The sequence below is a fragment of the Pleuronectes platessa genome, chromosome 9, assembly GCF_947347685.1.
Source record: "Pleuronectes platessa chromosome 9, fPlePla1.1, whole genome shotgun sequence".
In the NCBI taxonomy this organism is placed as follows: domain Eukaryota; kingdom Metazoa; phylum Chordata; class Actinopteri; order Pleuronectiformes; family Pleuronectidae; genus Pleuronectes; species Pleuronectes platessa.
This window is the reverse complement of record NC_070634.1, coordinates 21,523,780-21,542,884: the sequence shown is the minus strand read 5'-3', so window position 1 is coordinate 21,542,884 and position 19,105 is coordinate 21,523,780. Positions and strand designations below refer to the sequence as shown.

The 19,105-nt window shown below is 42.1% G+C and overlaps 1 protein-coding gene across 1 annotated transcript; it reads left to right on the top strand.

Moving 5' to 3' along the window:
* Positions 1–1,502: 1,502 nt before the first annotated feature.
* On the top strand, positions 1,503–18,744 carry si:ch73-61d6.3 (occludin). The gene is made up of 9 exons (XM_053431233.1): positions 1,503–1,756; positions 6,248–6,873; positions 7,082–7,273; positions 8,036–8,203; positions 12,943–13,106; positions 15,165–15,383; positions 16,219–16,390; positions 16,701–16,742; positions 17,255–18,744. The coding sequence occupies exons 2-9, from the start codon at positions 6,268–6,270 to the stop codon at positions 17,354–17,356; spliced, it is 1,665 nt and encodes a 554-aa protein (XP_053287208.1). The 5' UTR covers positions 1,503–1,756; positions 6,248–6,267; the 3' UTR covers positions 17,357–18,744.
* The last annotated feature ends 361 nt before the right edge of the window (positions 18,745–19,105 follow it).

The following is a 19,105-nucleotide window of genomic DNA, read 5'->3' as shown; positions in this document are numbered from 1 at the left end:
AGTCCTCCTTAAGTTTTACTCAACCTGCGTCTCTGTATGTGTCCCTTCTGTATTTCTAAAAACACTTTTAGCATTTTGACACAAAATACTGGCATGAAAATGAATTAAACATGGACACTACAGGGGTTTATCAGGCAGTCCATGCCCAACATACTATATTGCCATCTTTCTGATGCACGAACCTGAGAAACGAGAATACAACACATCAGTATCATTATTAGGTTTCTATGGCTGTGACCAAACAGCTGCACTCCAGCTGTTGTCCTGAATGAGCTTTGCTAATGAAAGAATAATGCATAGTCACATGCAGTATGCGTTGAGAGCACAGCATCCTGGTTTAAATGTAACTATCAACACATCTCCTTTGGTACTCTGTGTGCAACAAGCATACTGAGTCAGGGTGAACATTTTAATTAATTACACTGCATACAGTACAAGCGACACAAACGTGTTGTACTAACAGGAGAAAACTTCCGTCAAAGTCAAACACAACACGATATGGATGATGGGTACACAGTTGTAGCGATGGTGGATACTTGTAACAAATGAGCTGTTAAAAGACCTACCTTGTACATAACCGTCAAGTAGATAAACTACAGGTCTATTAGAAGAATTTAGATAAACCATTAATATTAGAAGAAGAGAATATCCTTCTCTAACAGATAAACTGTCTCTGTTTACACCTTAATCCTAATATAGCTTAAAAACCCAAAGCAAAGAATTAAATCATTTCAACATGCATCAGTAGACATTGAATTATCTGAAATAGTTTTAATAAAACATGCACTTGTCAAAGTGTAGGTGTGCTATGTCTTGAAAAACAGCTTCGGATTCCTATCACTTGTCTGTGCATATGTACTAACTTTCTGGAGGCAAAGTATGAATTACGAAATGTGAGGATGGATTTAAAAAAAAGAACTGAAGCATGACAGTTTGCGTTTGTTTGTGGAGGGCGCCAATTTTACATCTCGCATAGGGCACCAACATTGCCAGGACCGGCCCAGCTTATAATGTTGGAGGGGCAGGGGTCTTATAACTCTAAAGATGGAGGGGCAGGGTTCTTATGACGTTGGAGGGGCAGGGGTCTTATAATGTTGGAGGGGCAGGGGTCTTATAACTCTGATGGTGGAGGGGCAGGGGTCTTATGATGTTGGGGGGGCAGGGGTCTTATGATGTTGGGGGGCAGGGGTCTTACTTCTGTAATGGTGGAGGGACAGGGGTCTTATGATGTTGGGGGGCAGGGGTCTTACTTCTGTAATGGTGGAGGGACAGGGGTCTTATGATGTTGGTGGGGCAGGGGTCTTAGGATGTTGGGGGGCAGGGGTCTTACTTCTGTAATGTTGGAGGGACAGGGGTCTTATGATGTTGGAGGGGCAGGGGTCTTGTGATGTTAGGGGGGCAGGGGTCTTCTTATGTTGGGGGGGGCAAGGGGCCCCTTGGTCTCACGCGTCCACTGTGCAAAGGGCGCCCCCCGGCGGCGGCAGCGCGGCGGTGTGGAGGTGTTGTCCGCCCGGGCCTCATCACCGCGGACAGGCGGGACAAAGCACTTGTCCGCAGCGGAAACCGTCGAGTGTGAGTCCGGAGCTTCGAGCGGTGACTCGGCTCCTCTGGTTCTCTCCTGGTTCTCAAGACGCTTCACCTCCATCTTTATTCTCCAGCGGCTTTTTAAACTCTTCGATACGGACTTTTCTCTTTTTGTTCCTCCGCGAAGGGAACTTTTCACAGGAAGCAGGGACGAGCCTCGGACTCTTCTCAGGTAACACGAGACTTTAACAAACTTTAACTTCTTTAATCCACCGCAGCGCGTGAAGTTCTTTAACGTGAATAAACCTGTGTTATTAAAGTCAGAGTCTTCAGCTACACTCACACTGAACTCTGTGTTAATAACGGTCCGTCACTAGTAAGCTGGTAACAGGTGGATCTCGCGTTGTTTCCCAATCACTTCACACGTTGACGCCAATAATCACTGTTTGTTATCGATCAGGAAGGAATCAGATGGATGAATATCAGAAACCTGACGGAAAACAACGAGAAAACCATTATAATCGACCAGTTATAGTCTTAACCAGTGTAAAATATGATGCATTTTTGAATGAGCCCAGTTCAAATTCATAATAATGCAACAAATACACGATTACAGCCGCTTTTAACCTGTGAGGATAAATAGAGAAAAGTAAAGTTAACCCCAAAAATCAAATGAAAAACATGTGTTCAACATCTAACCTGTAATCTGCCCAGGTGGCTGGTTCCAGATCAGGGTGTTGAAGGAAAACACAGCTAAATCCTTTCAAGTCACAATGAAAAACATTCAAAACAGCAGGAGTTGAGCCAAAGTGCGAAGGAAAAGCAACACAAGTTCAGATAAAAGAATATAAACACAATTTGTAGAAGATGTAGACAAGATGAGTTTAAAACATAGAATAATTCCTACTCTTCTTTCATTAGTATAGTTACCACCTTGTACTTTATTAGTAAATGATCGACTAGGACAATGAGCCACGAATTTCTTTTATAGTTTTGTGTTATAGCTGCTGTAAGGACTGGTCTATTACAGGTGTCATTTTATTAGGGACACCCAGCCACCTCTTAAACAGCAGCCCTGCAGTAAATCACAATGTTCCATCGACAGTTCAAATCCCACAGATGTGATCAGTGTTGTAGGAGAGAAACAAAACCAACAGCATTCACAACAGAGAAGGTCAAACAAGTCAGTGTTTGTGTGTTTACTCCGAGAAATAGAGCAAAATATTGTTTGATTTATTGCAGATTAATATTCTGTTAATTGATTAGTGGACCATTTGCTTCAGTTCTGCAAACTGTTAAAATGCAATTCAATACAACAGCTGCACAAACTGAAGTCCACAAGACGACCACAACACTTGTATTAAACGGTTTGTGTAGTAGTGAGTTGAGCTCTAGTTTTGTGTGATTGCATTTCAAACCAACCTTTGTGGGTTTTTTTCTGCTGGATTTACTGAGTTTAGCTTTTTATGATTCAGGAGATTTACCAGCAGGCTTTTTTTTTCTTGGCTGACTCCAGTGTGTATGCCAGTGGGTCCCAGTCAACATGGGGCAGGGGCCTAATGGTTTTTGACAGATGTGAGACATGTGACTGGAATTCCTTCATCGGCCGCCGATGATAGAGTCTCTGTGTTGTAGTTGAGCTCAGGCTACGGCTGGTGGGTGTCTGACCTGACCTGTGACTGTTGTCCAGACTCTCAACTCTCTGCCCGGCTCAAAACCAGATTTGTGAGCCAGATTTAGACAAATACCAAAGTACCACTGCCACCACTACTACTACTACCACTACTACTACTTCTACTACTACTATGTCTCCTGCTGTTTTCACTGTTACTCCTTCTCTTGCTAGTATTATTCAGAAGGTGCTTCGGTTTCCCCCCAATTAGCAAATGTCACAAATAACTCACTTTAACATTCAGTGAGTGAGACCTAAGTACATTCCTTTTGTCCAGGTAATTGTAAAGTAATGCTAGTTATGGTTTTAAGTTAAAACTTTTAACTGATCGGTTCATCTTTTTGTCCATAAAATATTTGAAAACGACCATCATAACTTTCAAAAACCCCAATGTAATATCATCAGATGTCTTGTTTTGTGTAATTATTGGTTCCAAAGCCAAACTGATTCAGTTTCTAATAATGTTCAAACAATAAGAAGCAGGACATCACAACATCATAACATCACATGTTTCCGCTTTTGGAAAAATGTCGGTATAAAACAGATTTCTGACTTTACCACCGCTGTTGAACACTCCCTACTTTTTTATATTGATGGAAAGTTTTAAGACCAAACTGCCCGAACTTGTTGACCTGAACAACAGCCAGCATTGGATTTGAAATATTGCAGATTTCGTAATATGATAAAGTCGAAACATTCAGAAGGAAGTTTTTTACAGTGTAGATGTTTCCTCACTGCCTGGAAAGACCTTGACCCTCAGATTGTTTCCTGCCAGTCAGCGATATAATGACGCTGCAGTAGTAAATAAGACCCGGTGAGTTGCAGGACATTCTGTTGATCAACAGTAGAGGACACCTGACACCCGTCCACCTGTCCTCCCCTCTCTCCGGCGCTCCCCCGTCTCCCTCCGCTCTGCACCAGCACAGAGGAGCTCTTGTTTGATCCTCCCTGGACAGAAACCCAATTTTACTTCGTCTTTCTTTCTCTTTTTTTTTCACTCCAACCCCATGGCAACACTGCTCCCGTGACGAGCAGCCTTGACTTTTGCCCCTCCTGCTCCCGAAAACAAAGGCAAGAAGTTATGGAGGGATGGAGGGATGGAGAGATGGAGGGAGGGGGTTGGTGAAGGGGATGAAGGATGTGGAGGAATGAGGGGAAGGGATAATGGGAAGGTGTCTAGGATGGAGGCTCTGAGGCGAGACCTCTGCTGCTGTATGTGCCAGAGCCCCATAAAGAGAGAGGAGTTATTACCCTGTGGGCAGTGCCAGAGACCATTACCCCCCCCCCCCCCCCCCCCCACAAGACTCACAGAGCTACAGACAGAGAGAAGTGGCTTTGTTTAAAAGAGGACCTGTGGTGCCAGTGGACGACGGGACAGTAGAGGAGGAACTGTGCAATGTAATTCATGAATTGACTAGAATGAAACTCTGTAGAGAGGGAGCCTCGGTGCTCTCAGGATACCAAGGCCCAATGGTCCACTTAGATTCAATCAGGCTGCAACAACTTTCAAACAATCATGGAAATCATCAAGATCCAGGAATGAATCCCTGGGAAATCAGGGAACATGTAAATTACAATATTAAAGTCGTTTAACAGTTTGTCCCGTGACCCACACCCAGCCTTCCGTAAAGTTTATAGGAAATCAGTCCAGTTGTTTTTATGGAAGCTTGCTTACAAAACGAATAAACATACAATCTAACCAACAAAGAAACACAACGTCCTTGACCGATGTAACTACAGCTGGATTTAGAAACCGACAATCTCAGGCCGCTACAAACATTTGTTTTTCAACGATAAAGCTTTCAACTTTCTCTATGAGTCATTTGGTTGATAACATGTAAATAGTTTTTAAAAAGCCCTTAACGGGGGATTGGTGACATTTCAATGATTTATTTGGTCTAGTCCACTATATTGAATAATAATAACATCTATATTTAAAGAGAACTTCTCAAAACAAAGTTTGAGGGTGTTTCACGAACAAAAATAACCCACACAAAAACAACATAAAAAATGTAGTCATTAAAGAATAACACCCCTTCACATGTTATGCATAACCACCCCCTTATAATTGTATTAATAAGGTCGAATCGGGGAATGCGGTACATACAAAAAATGTATAATGTCTCAGTCAGAAGACAAATTCATGAATCAACTGTTTATTTCTCTAATTGCCACAATATTCTGACAAGTTAAAGATAAAACATTTAGTATTTCCTCTTTTCAGCCCATGAATCAATGAATCCCTGTTCTGTGGTGTGTGAGCAGAGTGCAGTGCTCTCACCATTATGTTCCTATCAGGCTGAGATAACAGTACGAAAACAAGGACAAGGTAAAAGAGGCATTTAGTTCTCATTGTTTGTCCTCCACAGCAACTGTTTCCCTCTTGTTTTCACTACGACGTGTAGACAGCCCACTCCCTGGAGAAGAATGGGCATTGTTGTTAAGTCGTATGCACTGTGGCCTCGGATATTTCTCTGTAAGATATTTGACAGAAAGAAAACAAAATGTGAAGCAGGAGTGAGAACTGGAAGTGTTCAAAGTCTGGCTGGACATTGTGGAGGCTGAAGGGAGAGAGAGAGAAAGAGAGAGAGAGAGAGAGAGAGAGAGAGAGAGAGACACTCCCACAGCCTGTGAAGAGGCAAAAAATGAAAGTATTGTTGTTTGGCTGCGCTCTCCGTCCTGGCACCGACCTCCCCACACTGATTCTTCTCTATCTGGTTCAGAGACCTTAAAGCTAAGGTCATTCCACTAATTTGTCTATTTCCTGTTAAGCAGCTGCATGGTTAATCTAATTTTCTCTACCTGACAGAAAGAGAAAATTGCACAATCAATCTGAACCCTCGTAAATCACACTCCCGTGGAAATGGTCAAACATTTACCCTGCTCTGTTACCAAGCCTCCTTACCAGAGACGGTCACGCCTAACTTTCCTGTATCTCTCCACGTAACATTAGTACTCATATCAGGGCTGCTGAAAGGCAGAGGCAGGGAGCTCTCCACCTCTCTCTCTCCGACTTGTCCACAAACCCTTCTTGTTTTGGTTGTTTCACAGTTCTCGGGATCTTTTGAGAGATGTTCAACAAGCAGCAGTACGAGAGTCCGCCTGTCTACAGTCCTCCCTTCACCTCTCCATCCAACAACGGCTTTGGCCCCGCAGCCAGCTTCCATGGCCCTCAGAGCGACTACAACGCGTACCCACCTCCGCCGGGATCGTACTACGTGGAGGACAAGCCACAGCACTTCTACAAATGGCTGTCGCCTCCCGGAATCATCAAGGCCATGATGGCTACGGTGATTGTGCTGTGTGTGGCGATATTTGCCTGCGTGGCTTCCACTCTCATGTGGGACATGCAGTATGGTTATGGTGGTGGAATGGGCTACGGTGGAGGCGGAGGATACGGCGGCGGGGGCTATGGAGGTAGCTACGGCGGTGGTGGCTACGGCGGCGGCAGCTACGGTTCAGGATATGGAGGATATGGAGGTTACGGAAACGGCAACTACCAAGGTTCCTACATCTCGCCCTCCTCGGCCAAAGCCGCCATGATCGCCTTGGCGGCCATTAACTTCATCGGAGCGCTGGGGTTCTTCATTGCCAGTTTCTCTAAATCCAACATGGTCCACACCAGGAAGTTCTTCCTGGCCCTCATGATAACCAGCATCATCCTGGCCGCTCTGCAGGTGAGCCTCATACAGTTTAAACAGTTTGATTAATGATGACTTCAGATGTTTCCAGTTGATTAGAGCTCTTTGCATTGACAGTATGATATAACTTGGATGATATAAAGATATCGTCTTAGTCATCTTTGATATGAATACTGAGGAGAACTTCTTAAAGTCGTTATTAATATTTAGAGATATGAGTGTAACTGTACTGTTTCTTCCTCAGGGCATCATAAACATCGTCTACATCGTTGGAGTGAACCCCATGGCCCAGGGCTCCTCCAGTATGATGTACAACCCAATGCTCATGATGTGCCAGAACCTGTACCAGAGCGGCTACTCGCAGATGGGAGGAGTCGGAGGTTTCCCCATATACAACCAGTACCTCTACCACTACTGCTTCGTGGACCCACAGGAGGTTTGTAGTTTTATGGATGTATGATTAGAACAATGTCATCTACATGTTGTAGTCGAACACTGACCCAAATGGACTGTTCAATTTTTCAATTCATTGTGCTCCATTTGTTTTATATTTATGTTAAATGAGCCTTTAAGGACAAAAACATATATTTATTATAGATTTCAAAATAGGAAGGTGTACAAATATATTCATATATAGTATGAAGTAACAGTGTTATCAGCTTACTGTATATTACTGTATATTCTTTCCATTTTTGACATCAAAACTTCCTGGAGTTCACGTTTTAGGTGACGACTTCCAATTGTTTATGCTTATTTTTTCTGAACAACAAACCAAACCATAATATCTACAATGTGCAGTTGAAAAAAAGAAAAGAGGTAGATCCTGACAATCAGGAGCTGGAACAAGAACATCTTCGCTGGCTTTGCATATTTATTGAGTTAAATGATTGTCTTTTCTTTCTTTTTAGTTTCTTTGTATAATGTTTCTACTCGGAGTTGAAAAATTAGTATTCAGTTGTTGCACAAGGTGTATTACAGCCTCCTGTTTTATTAGTCATGCGCTGTTTTGATATTGTATCAGTCCTGAACCATTTGTTATATTTCTAGTACATGGAGCCACAAAGTGTGATGTACATTTCCCACAGGGACGTGTGTTTCTGTACCTCCTGTACCAGGATAAAGCAGCTTTATCTCTGAGCTTATCTGCTTTAGAACTTTGCAAATTTCATTCCCTTGTTTTTTTGTTTTTTACTTTTAGGGAGTTGCCATGGTGTGTGGATTCCTGGTGGTGATCGCTCTGGGTGTTGCAGCTTTCTTTGCGCACAAAACCAGAGGGAAGATCTGGCGCTATGGGAAACCAAACATCTACTGGAGGGAGCCACTGGTCGGGGGGAAGGCCTCGGAGGGCAGAGATGTGGAGGACTGGGTAAGAGACAACAGTGTGGTGGTCACGGTTAAATAAGGCTGGGTTCATATGGGATTTATGGATAAAAATCCTATTTGCAAGCAGGACTTGAGGTCAAATGAACCGGGGCTCAGGAAGGTTGATGGATTATATTGTCCACAGACAGATTTGATTAGATGATGAAATGATCAGTGTTGTCTTATATCAAAATATTTGCTTGGCATTTACGTTTGGTGTGAAGGAGGTGAGGAGGTACGTCATCAGTGAGTCACCAGGTGTAACGACAGGTTGGGGGACTGTGGTGATGCACATGTAGTAAATAGCCGAGCCCAGACTCACACATTCCCATGGTTGGGTCGTCTCGTGGAATGCTATTTTTAAGATAAACCTACGCTCCACGTCCAGGTAGACTTTGAGATGTTTTGCATTAGTTTTACATCTCTCATGTGTTGTCACCGCTCATCTTTATGAGATCAAAGTCCTAAAAGTGCCTCATATATATTGATCCTTATCGTTTTATGGGATCGAACAGGGAAACAGTCGAACCGCCGTCCGAGCGTTTCCTCTGACTGAGTCACTTGCTCAGGGTCAGGGCTGATAGCAGTCGGGGGTTGTTTGCTCACGGCCTACCTCCTGGTTTCACTCTAAGTAATCATTAACCACCCGAGAAGATATTAAGCACGCAGGTGGTTTCTAGTGAGGCTGCCTTCGGGTTTTTAAATGTGAACAACACTCCTGTCATATCAGGCTGTTCTCTGAGATACTGGCTGTTTATTGACCTCTTTTTAAATGATGCCAGTTTCATACGTTGATATCAGAAGCTTGGATTTGAAATTGAATTGCTGTCATAAACAGCAATAGTCTGACAGTTACATTTTTTAAGGTTAAGTTAGAAACACAAGTGTGTCTCTGAATCTATATAAAAAATAGTTCTGTTAGAGCAAACATGATTCATTCTCATGCTGTCGACGCTGTTTGTCCAGATATTGTGTGCAAGAGGTCCACACAAATAACTGCTGACAAATGGCATGAAATTAATCCATGCCATTTTTGAGAAATACAAATAAATGAAAAGATTAAAATCTAAATTCCTTCTGGCATTAAAGAAAAACAATTATTAAAATAAATACTGTTTGTTTAATCCCCAAACCACCAATCCCCTCATGTATTTGACCATTGCTAACTGCTAGTGAATACCTTTAAATAACATGCACACAAAGGACTTTACTTCATAGTACACATTCACCATACAGCGCTTTCTATCACTCACACATCCCATTCTAACACAGACAAATTGTGTTTAGTTACTTGCCCAAGGACACTTTGACATACGGACTGGAGGAAGAACCAAGTTTGAGATTAGTGGACAAGCAGTAATTCAAAGTAATGAACCTTGAAAACACAAGTTATTTAAAGTTAATGCTAATTTTCAATTTTCTGACATCCTTTACTTAAGATTTGAGATTACTCTTGCAGCCGTTTTCTCTTCTGGATTTATTACGGTCTGGATAATCTAAGCCCTTTCCTATATCCATCTATAAACATGTCCTGCAGAGTGTAATACTCTATGATTTGATCACATTGGTCAAATAATGTTGCAGTGAGTCGCAGTTTATCTTTTGCACCAACTGAGAAAAGAGGTCCATAACAGACGTGGTGTTATGTCGGATTATATAGAGCTGTTTGTTATTAAGTGGCTGTCGTCGTCTGGAACATGGCATCATGCACACAGAGGTGTACTGGCAGGGCCGAGGCCACCAGTCAAGCCCAGAGAGAATCCTCTGACTCGCACTAGAGTCTAATAATGGTGCCATGCTCCCTGGTGTCATCACACTTATTGTGATGCACTACAGTAATTAACTAGACGCTTCTGCTGCAGTTAGAAGCTCAGCACTTTTAACGTAAATACAACTGTTAAAGAAAGAGTGAGGAATATGTTCAGGCTTATAAAAGGTTCAGGGAAAGACGGCTGGTCAATGCAAATAGATCATTATTTTATTTATCGTCTCCAAAGGTTCTCCAGTCATCTCAGACCAGGACCTTATTATTTATTCTATGTTTAAAATGTTTTGTATGTAACAGAGCCCGTCTGATATCATTTCTGATGCTGATATATCAACCTATATGTATTTTAAAACAAAGTTGACAGTTGTTATCAAACCCTTATGACAAAGAAATGCAATTGAGGCTTGATATTTTCCAGTTTAACAAATATACTTTATTATAAACAACTATTAATAAGAAGACAACAAACATGCAACCAAATATACATAAAATTCGAAAAAGTAATGCACATCTTTTTTAGCTTATATGTCTTTAAAAAGCTCATATCGGCCGATACTTTCACCCTGTTAATAAATCTGTCTGGCTGTAGTATGTACTATATAGACTGTATGTGGTGTAGGTTGTGAAACATGTATAACTTTACTGCCTGAAGTCTTTAATCTCTACAAAAGCAGGTTAGTGTGTCATCATTGTATCATCATATTAACCATATGGCCAATATACGTGTGTTATATCTTTGGAATAAACCAATGCCTGGTGCCACCTTGCTGTGGTTATTGTTTCCATCTTTCCCGTTGCCCCACCTGAATCTGTGCCACAGAATGAGTCATGGTGCTGGTTTGGCCAGTGACAGTCTCAGGCAGTGGTTGGTTTGAGATCTGACCCGTCTCTGTGCCTGAGCCCGGGGAGGCCTGGCTCGCTCTGATGACCTCACACACTGGCCTTATTCAGTTCACCCATGACGGGGGCTGGGGCGGTGGTGGGGTGCATTGTGTCTGCTGCATGAGGTCACCAGAGTCGGGTTCTGCAGGGCTGCCTGTGTGCGCTGGAAACTCTCAAGTGCTGCACACATGTAAAGGCATCCGGGATTATTTTCTATGAAAGGTTTGATTGTTGTGTTTGATTTATGATACTTTGAAAATGTATTGTCTTACTGACAGTTAATCCATTTCATACAGTAGTTCCAATTGTTTTTAGGAAAATATCTAATAAGGAATTTTGGTTTGTCTGACCACAAGTTCCATCATCTACATTTCCTTCTATACACCGCCTCCCCTTGATTTGTACTTGTCTCTGTCATGGCGCTGCTCCGCCTTCAGCTCCCTCACTTGTCCTTTCCCTAAATACAGTATTACTTAGATTATGATGTTTTCATGAGCTGCTAATAGAATATTCTATTCATAATCCGGTTTACCTATTACAGAGCATAGTCTTATGAGTCTACTACCTCAAACATCAAGCAATAAGGAAATGCTGTGTGTTAATTGAATTATTTCTTATACTGAGTTTGACCTTATTTAAGTTAAGGTATCAGCGCAGTCTTAATATTGGAATATTGGTGTCCATATAAACAAGTTTATTCCGTTTCCATGTCCCTTCTCCTGCCTCTTTTCATCAGCAGGTTCAGGACTCTAACTCATTACCTCTGTGCTTTCATACTCAGCAGCTGCTGTGCCGCACACTCAGAGGGCATTTTTGGCATTCTTACATGAACCGAGCAAAATAAGGTTCTTCCACAGAAACTCTCCCCCACCCAAACACTCCTCCCACAGAGATTATTGTTTTTTGGAGGGATAGGCTGATGTTCAGATCTGCTCCTGCTTCGTGAGGAATTTCTGAGTTTCTGAGTAAAGCATCATCCAAGAAAGTAGAAGAAATCATGTTTTGTCTTGGTGCGATGTTGTTGTGAAGTAAGAAACTCTAACCAGTGCCCAAAAGAAATGTGTGAGTCTGTGGCCATGTGGCTGGAGCTGAAGAGGAGGTACAGCAAATATCCATGCGTCCCTGTGCGAGGACAGTAGAGGTCAGAGCTCTAGAGGACAATAATCCTGCACATCCTGCACAGATTTTATGTTTTTAGATCCAATCCTTCTAAATCCGTCATTTTCATAACCATTTATTGATTTAATTTCATGTACAAAGGAAGATAAACTGCACTCAGAAGACAACGTAATAGTTTCTGCTAACATTAAACCAGTCAGCCTTCCAGTTGTAGAGAGAGAACTCAGAGTTTAGACACTTTTGGTAAAGGCAGCTTATGATTGATAAATTTACTGCAGGAAAACATTGACCACCCCTGTGGCCTTCATTGTGAGGAATTCCCTTGTGTGGCCGCTGACTTCACAGGAAGGGCCTGAATGAAGCCAAACGTATTTGTCTGACGGACAGCGTTTCCGTTTGTTTGAAGGAAGAAAGGAGGAGCTCATCCGTTCCAGGTGTCCATGAAGACAGCATAACTAAAAGAAGTGAAAGCAAAACTCTAATCCTTGTCTTTTATCGTCTCTGCGTACGTTATATCGTTATGATTAATGGTTTTAGATTATAAGGCAGGAAACAGAGGAGAAAACACTGTAAACAGAAAAACATCAATGACATTCTCAAAGATTTTGTTTTATTTGTGGTTAATGTTTGGTGCTTTTTTGTTAATTAGCCTTTAGTCCTTTGTTTTCGTTCTCCTGACCTTTCCATGCTCGGTGAATCAAGCAGATAACCCACGTTTCACTGAGGAGTTGGACCAATTACATGCCTCACAGCTCTCTCCAACTTTAAGAGCTGATTACCAAACCTCCCTCTCTGCCGTAGAGACACCTTCTCCTCCCTTAAGCTCACAACTCGGGAAATGAATGAGATTCTAAAACAGGATGTCGGTCAGAGAAACGAGCCTGTGGTGTGTGTCCTGCCTCCTTGTGAGTGTTTTCGATTGTTTGTTTGTGTTTGCTCAGTCTGTTCCTCCTGTTTTTTCCTTCTTGCTGTAGGTGAACAATGTGGAGGAAAGCCGCAGTGTGCAGGACGCCCCGACCCTGCTGATGTCAGAGAAGGGAGGCGGGCTCCTCAACGCCTCGGTGAACAGTGTCATCTCCTACCCCCCGGCCAAGGTGGACAGCAGCTCCTACAACGGGGACACATACACCAACAACGAGTAGGTGACACTGGGTTCTCAGCTCCTCTTTTTTTTCACACTTACATTTTCATAAGGTTCTGAACAAATCTTTCTCAAGGGTAACTTAGGAATCAATCAAATCAAATTGGAATGTACTCTCTTTTCCAGTTAAAGAAAAAAAACATCTCTAAATCTCTAAAGTAGTAAATCTCTCATCTAAACACCGTCTCACTTCCCAGATGTTTATTTAATATTAAAAAAACCTTGAATAAAAAGATAACCAGCACTCACTGGCAGCAGCGTCTGGGACTCATCAACGTAAGAGATGATGTTCATCATGACAGCAGCGTGTTCATGTCCAGGTCAACATCACCTGGTTCTCCAGTTCGTCGGTTCTGTGTATGGAGTCAAACTTTGAATAAACAGGTGACCGGCTCAGCAGCAGCCGTGCTGGTGCATCAGGCTTCTGTGGTTTTGTGATCGGATCCCAGCAGCAGGTCTTTACTTGCCTCAATTACTGCAGGTCACTACAGTTTCAGAAAGAAAGCAGCAACCAGCATCACCACAGGACCAGAAAACAGCCCATTCCACGCAGGCAGGTTTAGAACAGGCACTGCACTAGTTTCCATTACCTCACTCCAAGTGCACAAGTACATACAAATCAGATAAAGCCCATTTTGGCCGATTAAATTATTCTTGGGAGGTATATTTACTGTATATATGTATTTAGGGATTAACCAGTTGTGCAAATACCATTTGGATTTATAAATCTATTAATATGCAGCCACAAGCACCAGATAAGCCAACAAAATGATCTTTTCAGACAGAGAAAAGAGACATTATAATAAACAAATCCTCCAAAACTATTCATTTTACATATTTGAGGTATAGACAAGAGACAACAGAGCAATTGACACAAGTACGCAGGATTAGAACCCATTTGACTCGTTTCTATTTGTGTCAGTTCACTGTAAAGCAAAGACCAGTCAACCTTTCTAACACGTGACCCCCCCCCCCCCCCCCCCCCACACACACACACAAGCAATATCTAATCACTGCTCTGTTTAGAAGCTCCTGAAACATATTGTCCCGCTCTCAAAAAGTGAGCTGTGTGTATGTGTGACCTTTGAGCCTGTGGTGGATTAACATGTCCATGTGTTGTTTTTTCATATTCATTGAATTCTCTCAGGACGAGAAAAAGCAGCATGTCTGTGAACTGATGTATTAACTTTCCTTCAAAGCCAGATTTGTGGAGCACCTTTATTTCTGTTGTCCTCAATATTTCAGCGTGTGTGTGTCGTCCACTGCTGTCGCTCTTTTGAAAAACTAGTTCATCTCATGTCGGGAGCACAGCCAGAGAGACCTTACAACTGCTCATACAGTATAAACAGAGCAGTGCAGAACAGAATATTATTAATTTGATGATTTCCTCTTTGACAAAGTAAACAGAGCTGTCGTTTCTCATAAGCTGAAGAATGTCAGCCTGAAGACCTGCCGTGGCCTCTGCTGCTGACATGCTGCTTCTGTTTTTCCTACAAACTTGTAATATCTGCTCCACTGGATTTGGATTCCACCGTAAATCCCCACAAATCTACAAAACTGAGCGTGTCTCCCCCTGTTGTTATTAAAGATCTGTACCTGCTTCCTGCTCCGAGCCCTCCACATGGCACACAGTCAAATTGTCGGGTGTGAGCAAACATAATAATCACTAGTGGTTCAAAGTGTCTACCTCCATCAGTCTCTGTCTGGGCCATATCAGTAAATAATTGTTTTGTTTAGTCACTGTCTCATATCAGCCCATCCCTTTACTCATGATGTTCTTGGAAGGTTTTTTATTTAAATATTTAAGGTACAGACATGACAGTAGTTTTACTTCTCATCCAAATCTCTGCCAGATAGTGAAACATGTATTTCCCAAAATGTTGAAGTGTTCCTTCAAGACCTTTAAGGTGTGTTCCATGTAGAAGTTTCTGAACAGCTCCAAAGAGGAACAGTTGCTGTTCTAGGTCTCTCACACACACACACACACACACACACACACACACACACACACATAAACGCAAATTTTTTTATTGTGTCTTTGTGTCTTTCCTGCAGGTACTCGGACAGGACCACAAGCCGCCCCTCGGAGGTCTTCTCCAACGGGGGAGGGACCAGCTCCAGCCCCTCAGAGGAGATGAGCAGTGTCCGCAAACCCTCCGCCAACCGGGGCAAGAGACGCAGACGTAACCCAGAGCTGGACGAGTCTCAGTACGAGACAGAGTACACCACGGGAGGAGAGACGGGCAATGAGCTGGATGAAGAAGAGTGGGAGAGGTGAGAGCTGGACACGACTGCACGGCTCTATCTCTGGATTAGAGATGGAAATGTCTCTTTTTTTTTTTAAAGAACCCAGAACGTAGATTGCATTTAAATACTGTGGCTCCCTCAGGACCAGACCTCAATTCACTGATCGGAATGAAAATGAAAGCTCAGAAAACCAAGCTCACTTGAGAGGGACTTACAGGAAAGTGAAGCTGGAATATCTTTTGGTTTGAAACATGCTTCAGAAATGAATCAGTCATTACTTTATGGGAAGCAAATGGAAACAGAGCCGTCAGTTGAAGCCACTTCCGCAGCAAACACCGCCATTTTTTAAAAGGTCCTGCTCGTGGTTTGCAGAGTGCACTCACATGAGAGGTTGTTTGAAAGTCACAATTAAGGAATCTTGTTCACACTACGTACCAAGAACAAATTTGCTAGAATAGAACAGTAAAAAATAAACAGATGCTTAAACAAGAAAGGATGGAAAAGTCTACAGTCTTGTGTCCGGGAGAGTGGTTAATCCTCTGAAGCATGCCAGTTCACATGGACTGGGCCGAAGGATAATGAGAGAATTGGGCCAAAGGTACGACACATGAGAGCTATTGTAGTGTATGAGGAAGTATTCTGATTTGTCCACACTGTTACTGAGAGCAGCACTTACAGTCGCACCTCCTTGACCTCTGCAGTGTGTTATCGTGTTCTTCAGTAAACTTAATAACCTGAGTGAAAGTTCGAGGGACTGATGCAAGTCTAGCTCTGATGCCAACGTCTGTTTTCTCTTCCTCTCCTCACCCAACCCTGCCTGTGTTCTGTCTCTTTCCTGCTCCTCCTCCTCCTCCTCCTGCAGCTTGTACCCGGTGATAACATCTGATGTGCAGCGTCACGACTACAAGAGGGAGTTCGATTCCGACCTCAAGGACTACAAGCGCCTCTGTGCCGAGATGGACGACATCAACGATCAGATGAACAAACTCAGCCGGCAGCTGGACACACTGGACGACACCTCGGGCAAATACCAGGTCGGACTTGCACAGCACTCAGAACTAGACGTCATGACTTTCATTAAGTTTTTCCTAAGAAAAATATCAAAATATTCTAAATCTCCCCCTCAGCCCTTTACCTTCCCCCTCACTATGTCCAAACTTCAATTTAGCTGAGTTAAGATGTTGCTGGTGAATCTCAGTCTTCTAGTCTAAGACAGTCTCCTCTGAGCTTCCCCAAAAATCATGAATCATCAAGATCTGTAGTTCACAAAAACATCCTTCAACATTCAGTTTGTGATTTCGGGGACGTGATCATAACAAATGTTTGTTACTCATTTTTCTTCAGGTTGCTGCCGAGGAATATAATCAGATTAAGGATCTGAAGCAGGTGAGGAAACATCTCTGATGATGACATTTTATAAAGTTCTCTTAGTAAACACCCTAAAAATATATATTGCAGTTCTTTACAGACACGTTTTTTATTATATTTTTATTTATATTTTTCTCATAGATCTTCTGTTACTGTCAGTCACAGATCTTTAATTCTCTTTGTAATTATTTCATTTTAGGCTCAGCTTGACATGAAGCCAAACGTGTTCCCATGTCTCAATTGCATTTCCCTCATTATTAATACCACCCAACATGTGTTCTTATGATGAAATCTTAATCATTTTATTAATCCATTATTTTTCTGGTGAAGCTGAACCCACCCAATCCCCCAATAACTCAGATATTTCACATCAGAGTGGGTGAACCAAGGAACATTCCCAGATCATAGTGTTTTATTCCTGTTATTTAAGTTATTATTGAATAACTAATTTGTGCTGTTGACAATGACAACACACGTACTGTGCTGTAGCGTTAGATATCTCATCTGTGCTCCTCTGCTCTGCTCTGTAGACACCAGACTACCGGTCTAGGAAGAAGCAGTGTCGCAGGCTGAGATACAAACTGTTCCACATCAAGCGCATGGTGAAGAACTACGACAAGACCCACCCGTGAATCCACTGGGGCCTGACTCCGCTCTGTGGTCCACACAGACACACACTCACAGACACATGGGCCAAGATACACTCCAAAACACTGCAAAGACCCTGGGACACACGCTGAGACCAAAGTTACCTTCACAGCACACACCGGATACAGAGGGACCCATTTTAACACACTCTCACTCACACAGGGAACATAATAATAATGATCTACATTCTGCCTGATCAGAATTGAATCAGTCATTACTTTGTGGGAAGCAAATGGAAACTGGTCCGTCAGTTGAAGCCACTTCCGCAGCAAACACTGCCATTTTTTAAAAGGTCCTGCTCGTGGTTTGCAGAGTGCACTCACATGAGAGGTTGTTTGAAAGTCGCCTCACCTTCAGTCACCTGTGATCACACCGGGGTTTGGTTTCTGTGGCTCTGTTTGCTCTCCAGATTGCAAAACGTTTATTTTTTTTATCTCCACAGATAAGAGGTGGTACAGTATTGTAGGAGAACGTAGTTATGGGTATGAGGCAGGTCACGAGGATCGATTGCAAGTAAATACTCTGTTTCTTCTAACCCGTGGCTAGACGTTATCTTTACTGCAAATTAACTGTAGTTGTGCTTTCCTCATCTTTTGCGTCCGTGTTTTGTGACTAACTCCAGTGTCAGTGCATTTTACTGCTCTCTGCCGGGACCACGAGTATTTCATCTCAACTAAGATATTTATACCGATTGTCATAAAAGCGAGTGAGACCAAAAACAAAGGGCACAAACTGGCCAATGAGATACGTGTTGTTGTGTTGTATATATGGTTAATGAATCTTGTTCACACTACGTACCAAGAACAAATTTAGTGTAACCGTCTGTTAGATTCAGCAAATTTCTCAGCATTCCTGATGTTATCTGTACATACTAAAGATCCATAGAGGCCTGTTTTTTGTTTCTTTTGATCAGTTGTCATTCAAAATAAGCTAAATCTATGCAAAATGGTAAAAAAAACAATATACTTTCCTAATATTGTTTATCATGTCTGTTCCTCAACAAATGTGTCTCCCTGTTTCCGACTGTCTGTAAGCCGAGCACATCTTTTCATTTGATTCTTTTCCAGTAAAAAATCATCATCAATGTCTTAATTGTTTTATATTAATCCACTTCCTGTTCATAGTGTTGCTATCTGCTGTACCCTTATGAAATCGTTTAGACACACTTTTGATTTGTCACTCATCTGTATTTTTATGAAGAACTTTGTCGTCATTTTACAAACCGTTTTGTGAGCCATTTATTTTTGTATGAATTTATTTTCTTTGATGCTATTATAAAAGACCATTTTTTGTAACGGTATGCTTCCACATGGAATTATGTCTTAAAGGTATTGAATACAGTAAATAATAAACATTTCTAATTCTCTAAAAATGCATGTAGGTCCATATCTTTGTTTATTCTGTATCTTGGAGATTTGCAGCTGGGTGCATCCGCAGTGAGCTTCCAGCAGGGGGAGCAGGAGTACTGGTTGAACCTTTGAGGTAAGCTGTTACCGCCCTCTTTTGGTCAAAAATATTGACATCATTTTACCAAAGCTGAGAGTCATTATTAGTTGATAGTGAATATAAAACCTTTTTGGCAAATAAGGAAAAAAGGCTTGAAAGAAATATAAATGGCTTCAACCCTTTGTGTTAAAATGAATAAACAATCCTTTTCATATTTGCTTGATCAAAAATATTTAAACTATTTAATGAGGATCAATATTGACTCGTTTTGTGATCCAACTCATCCT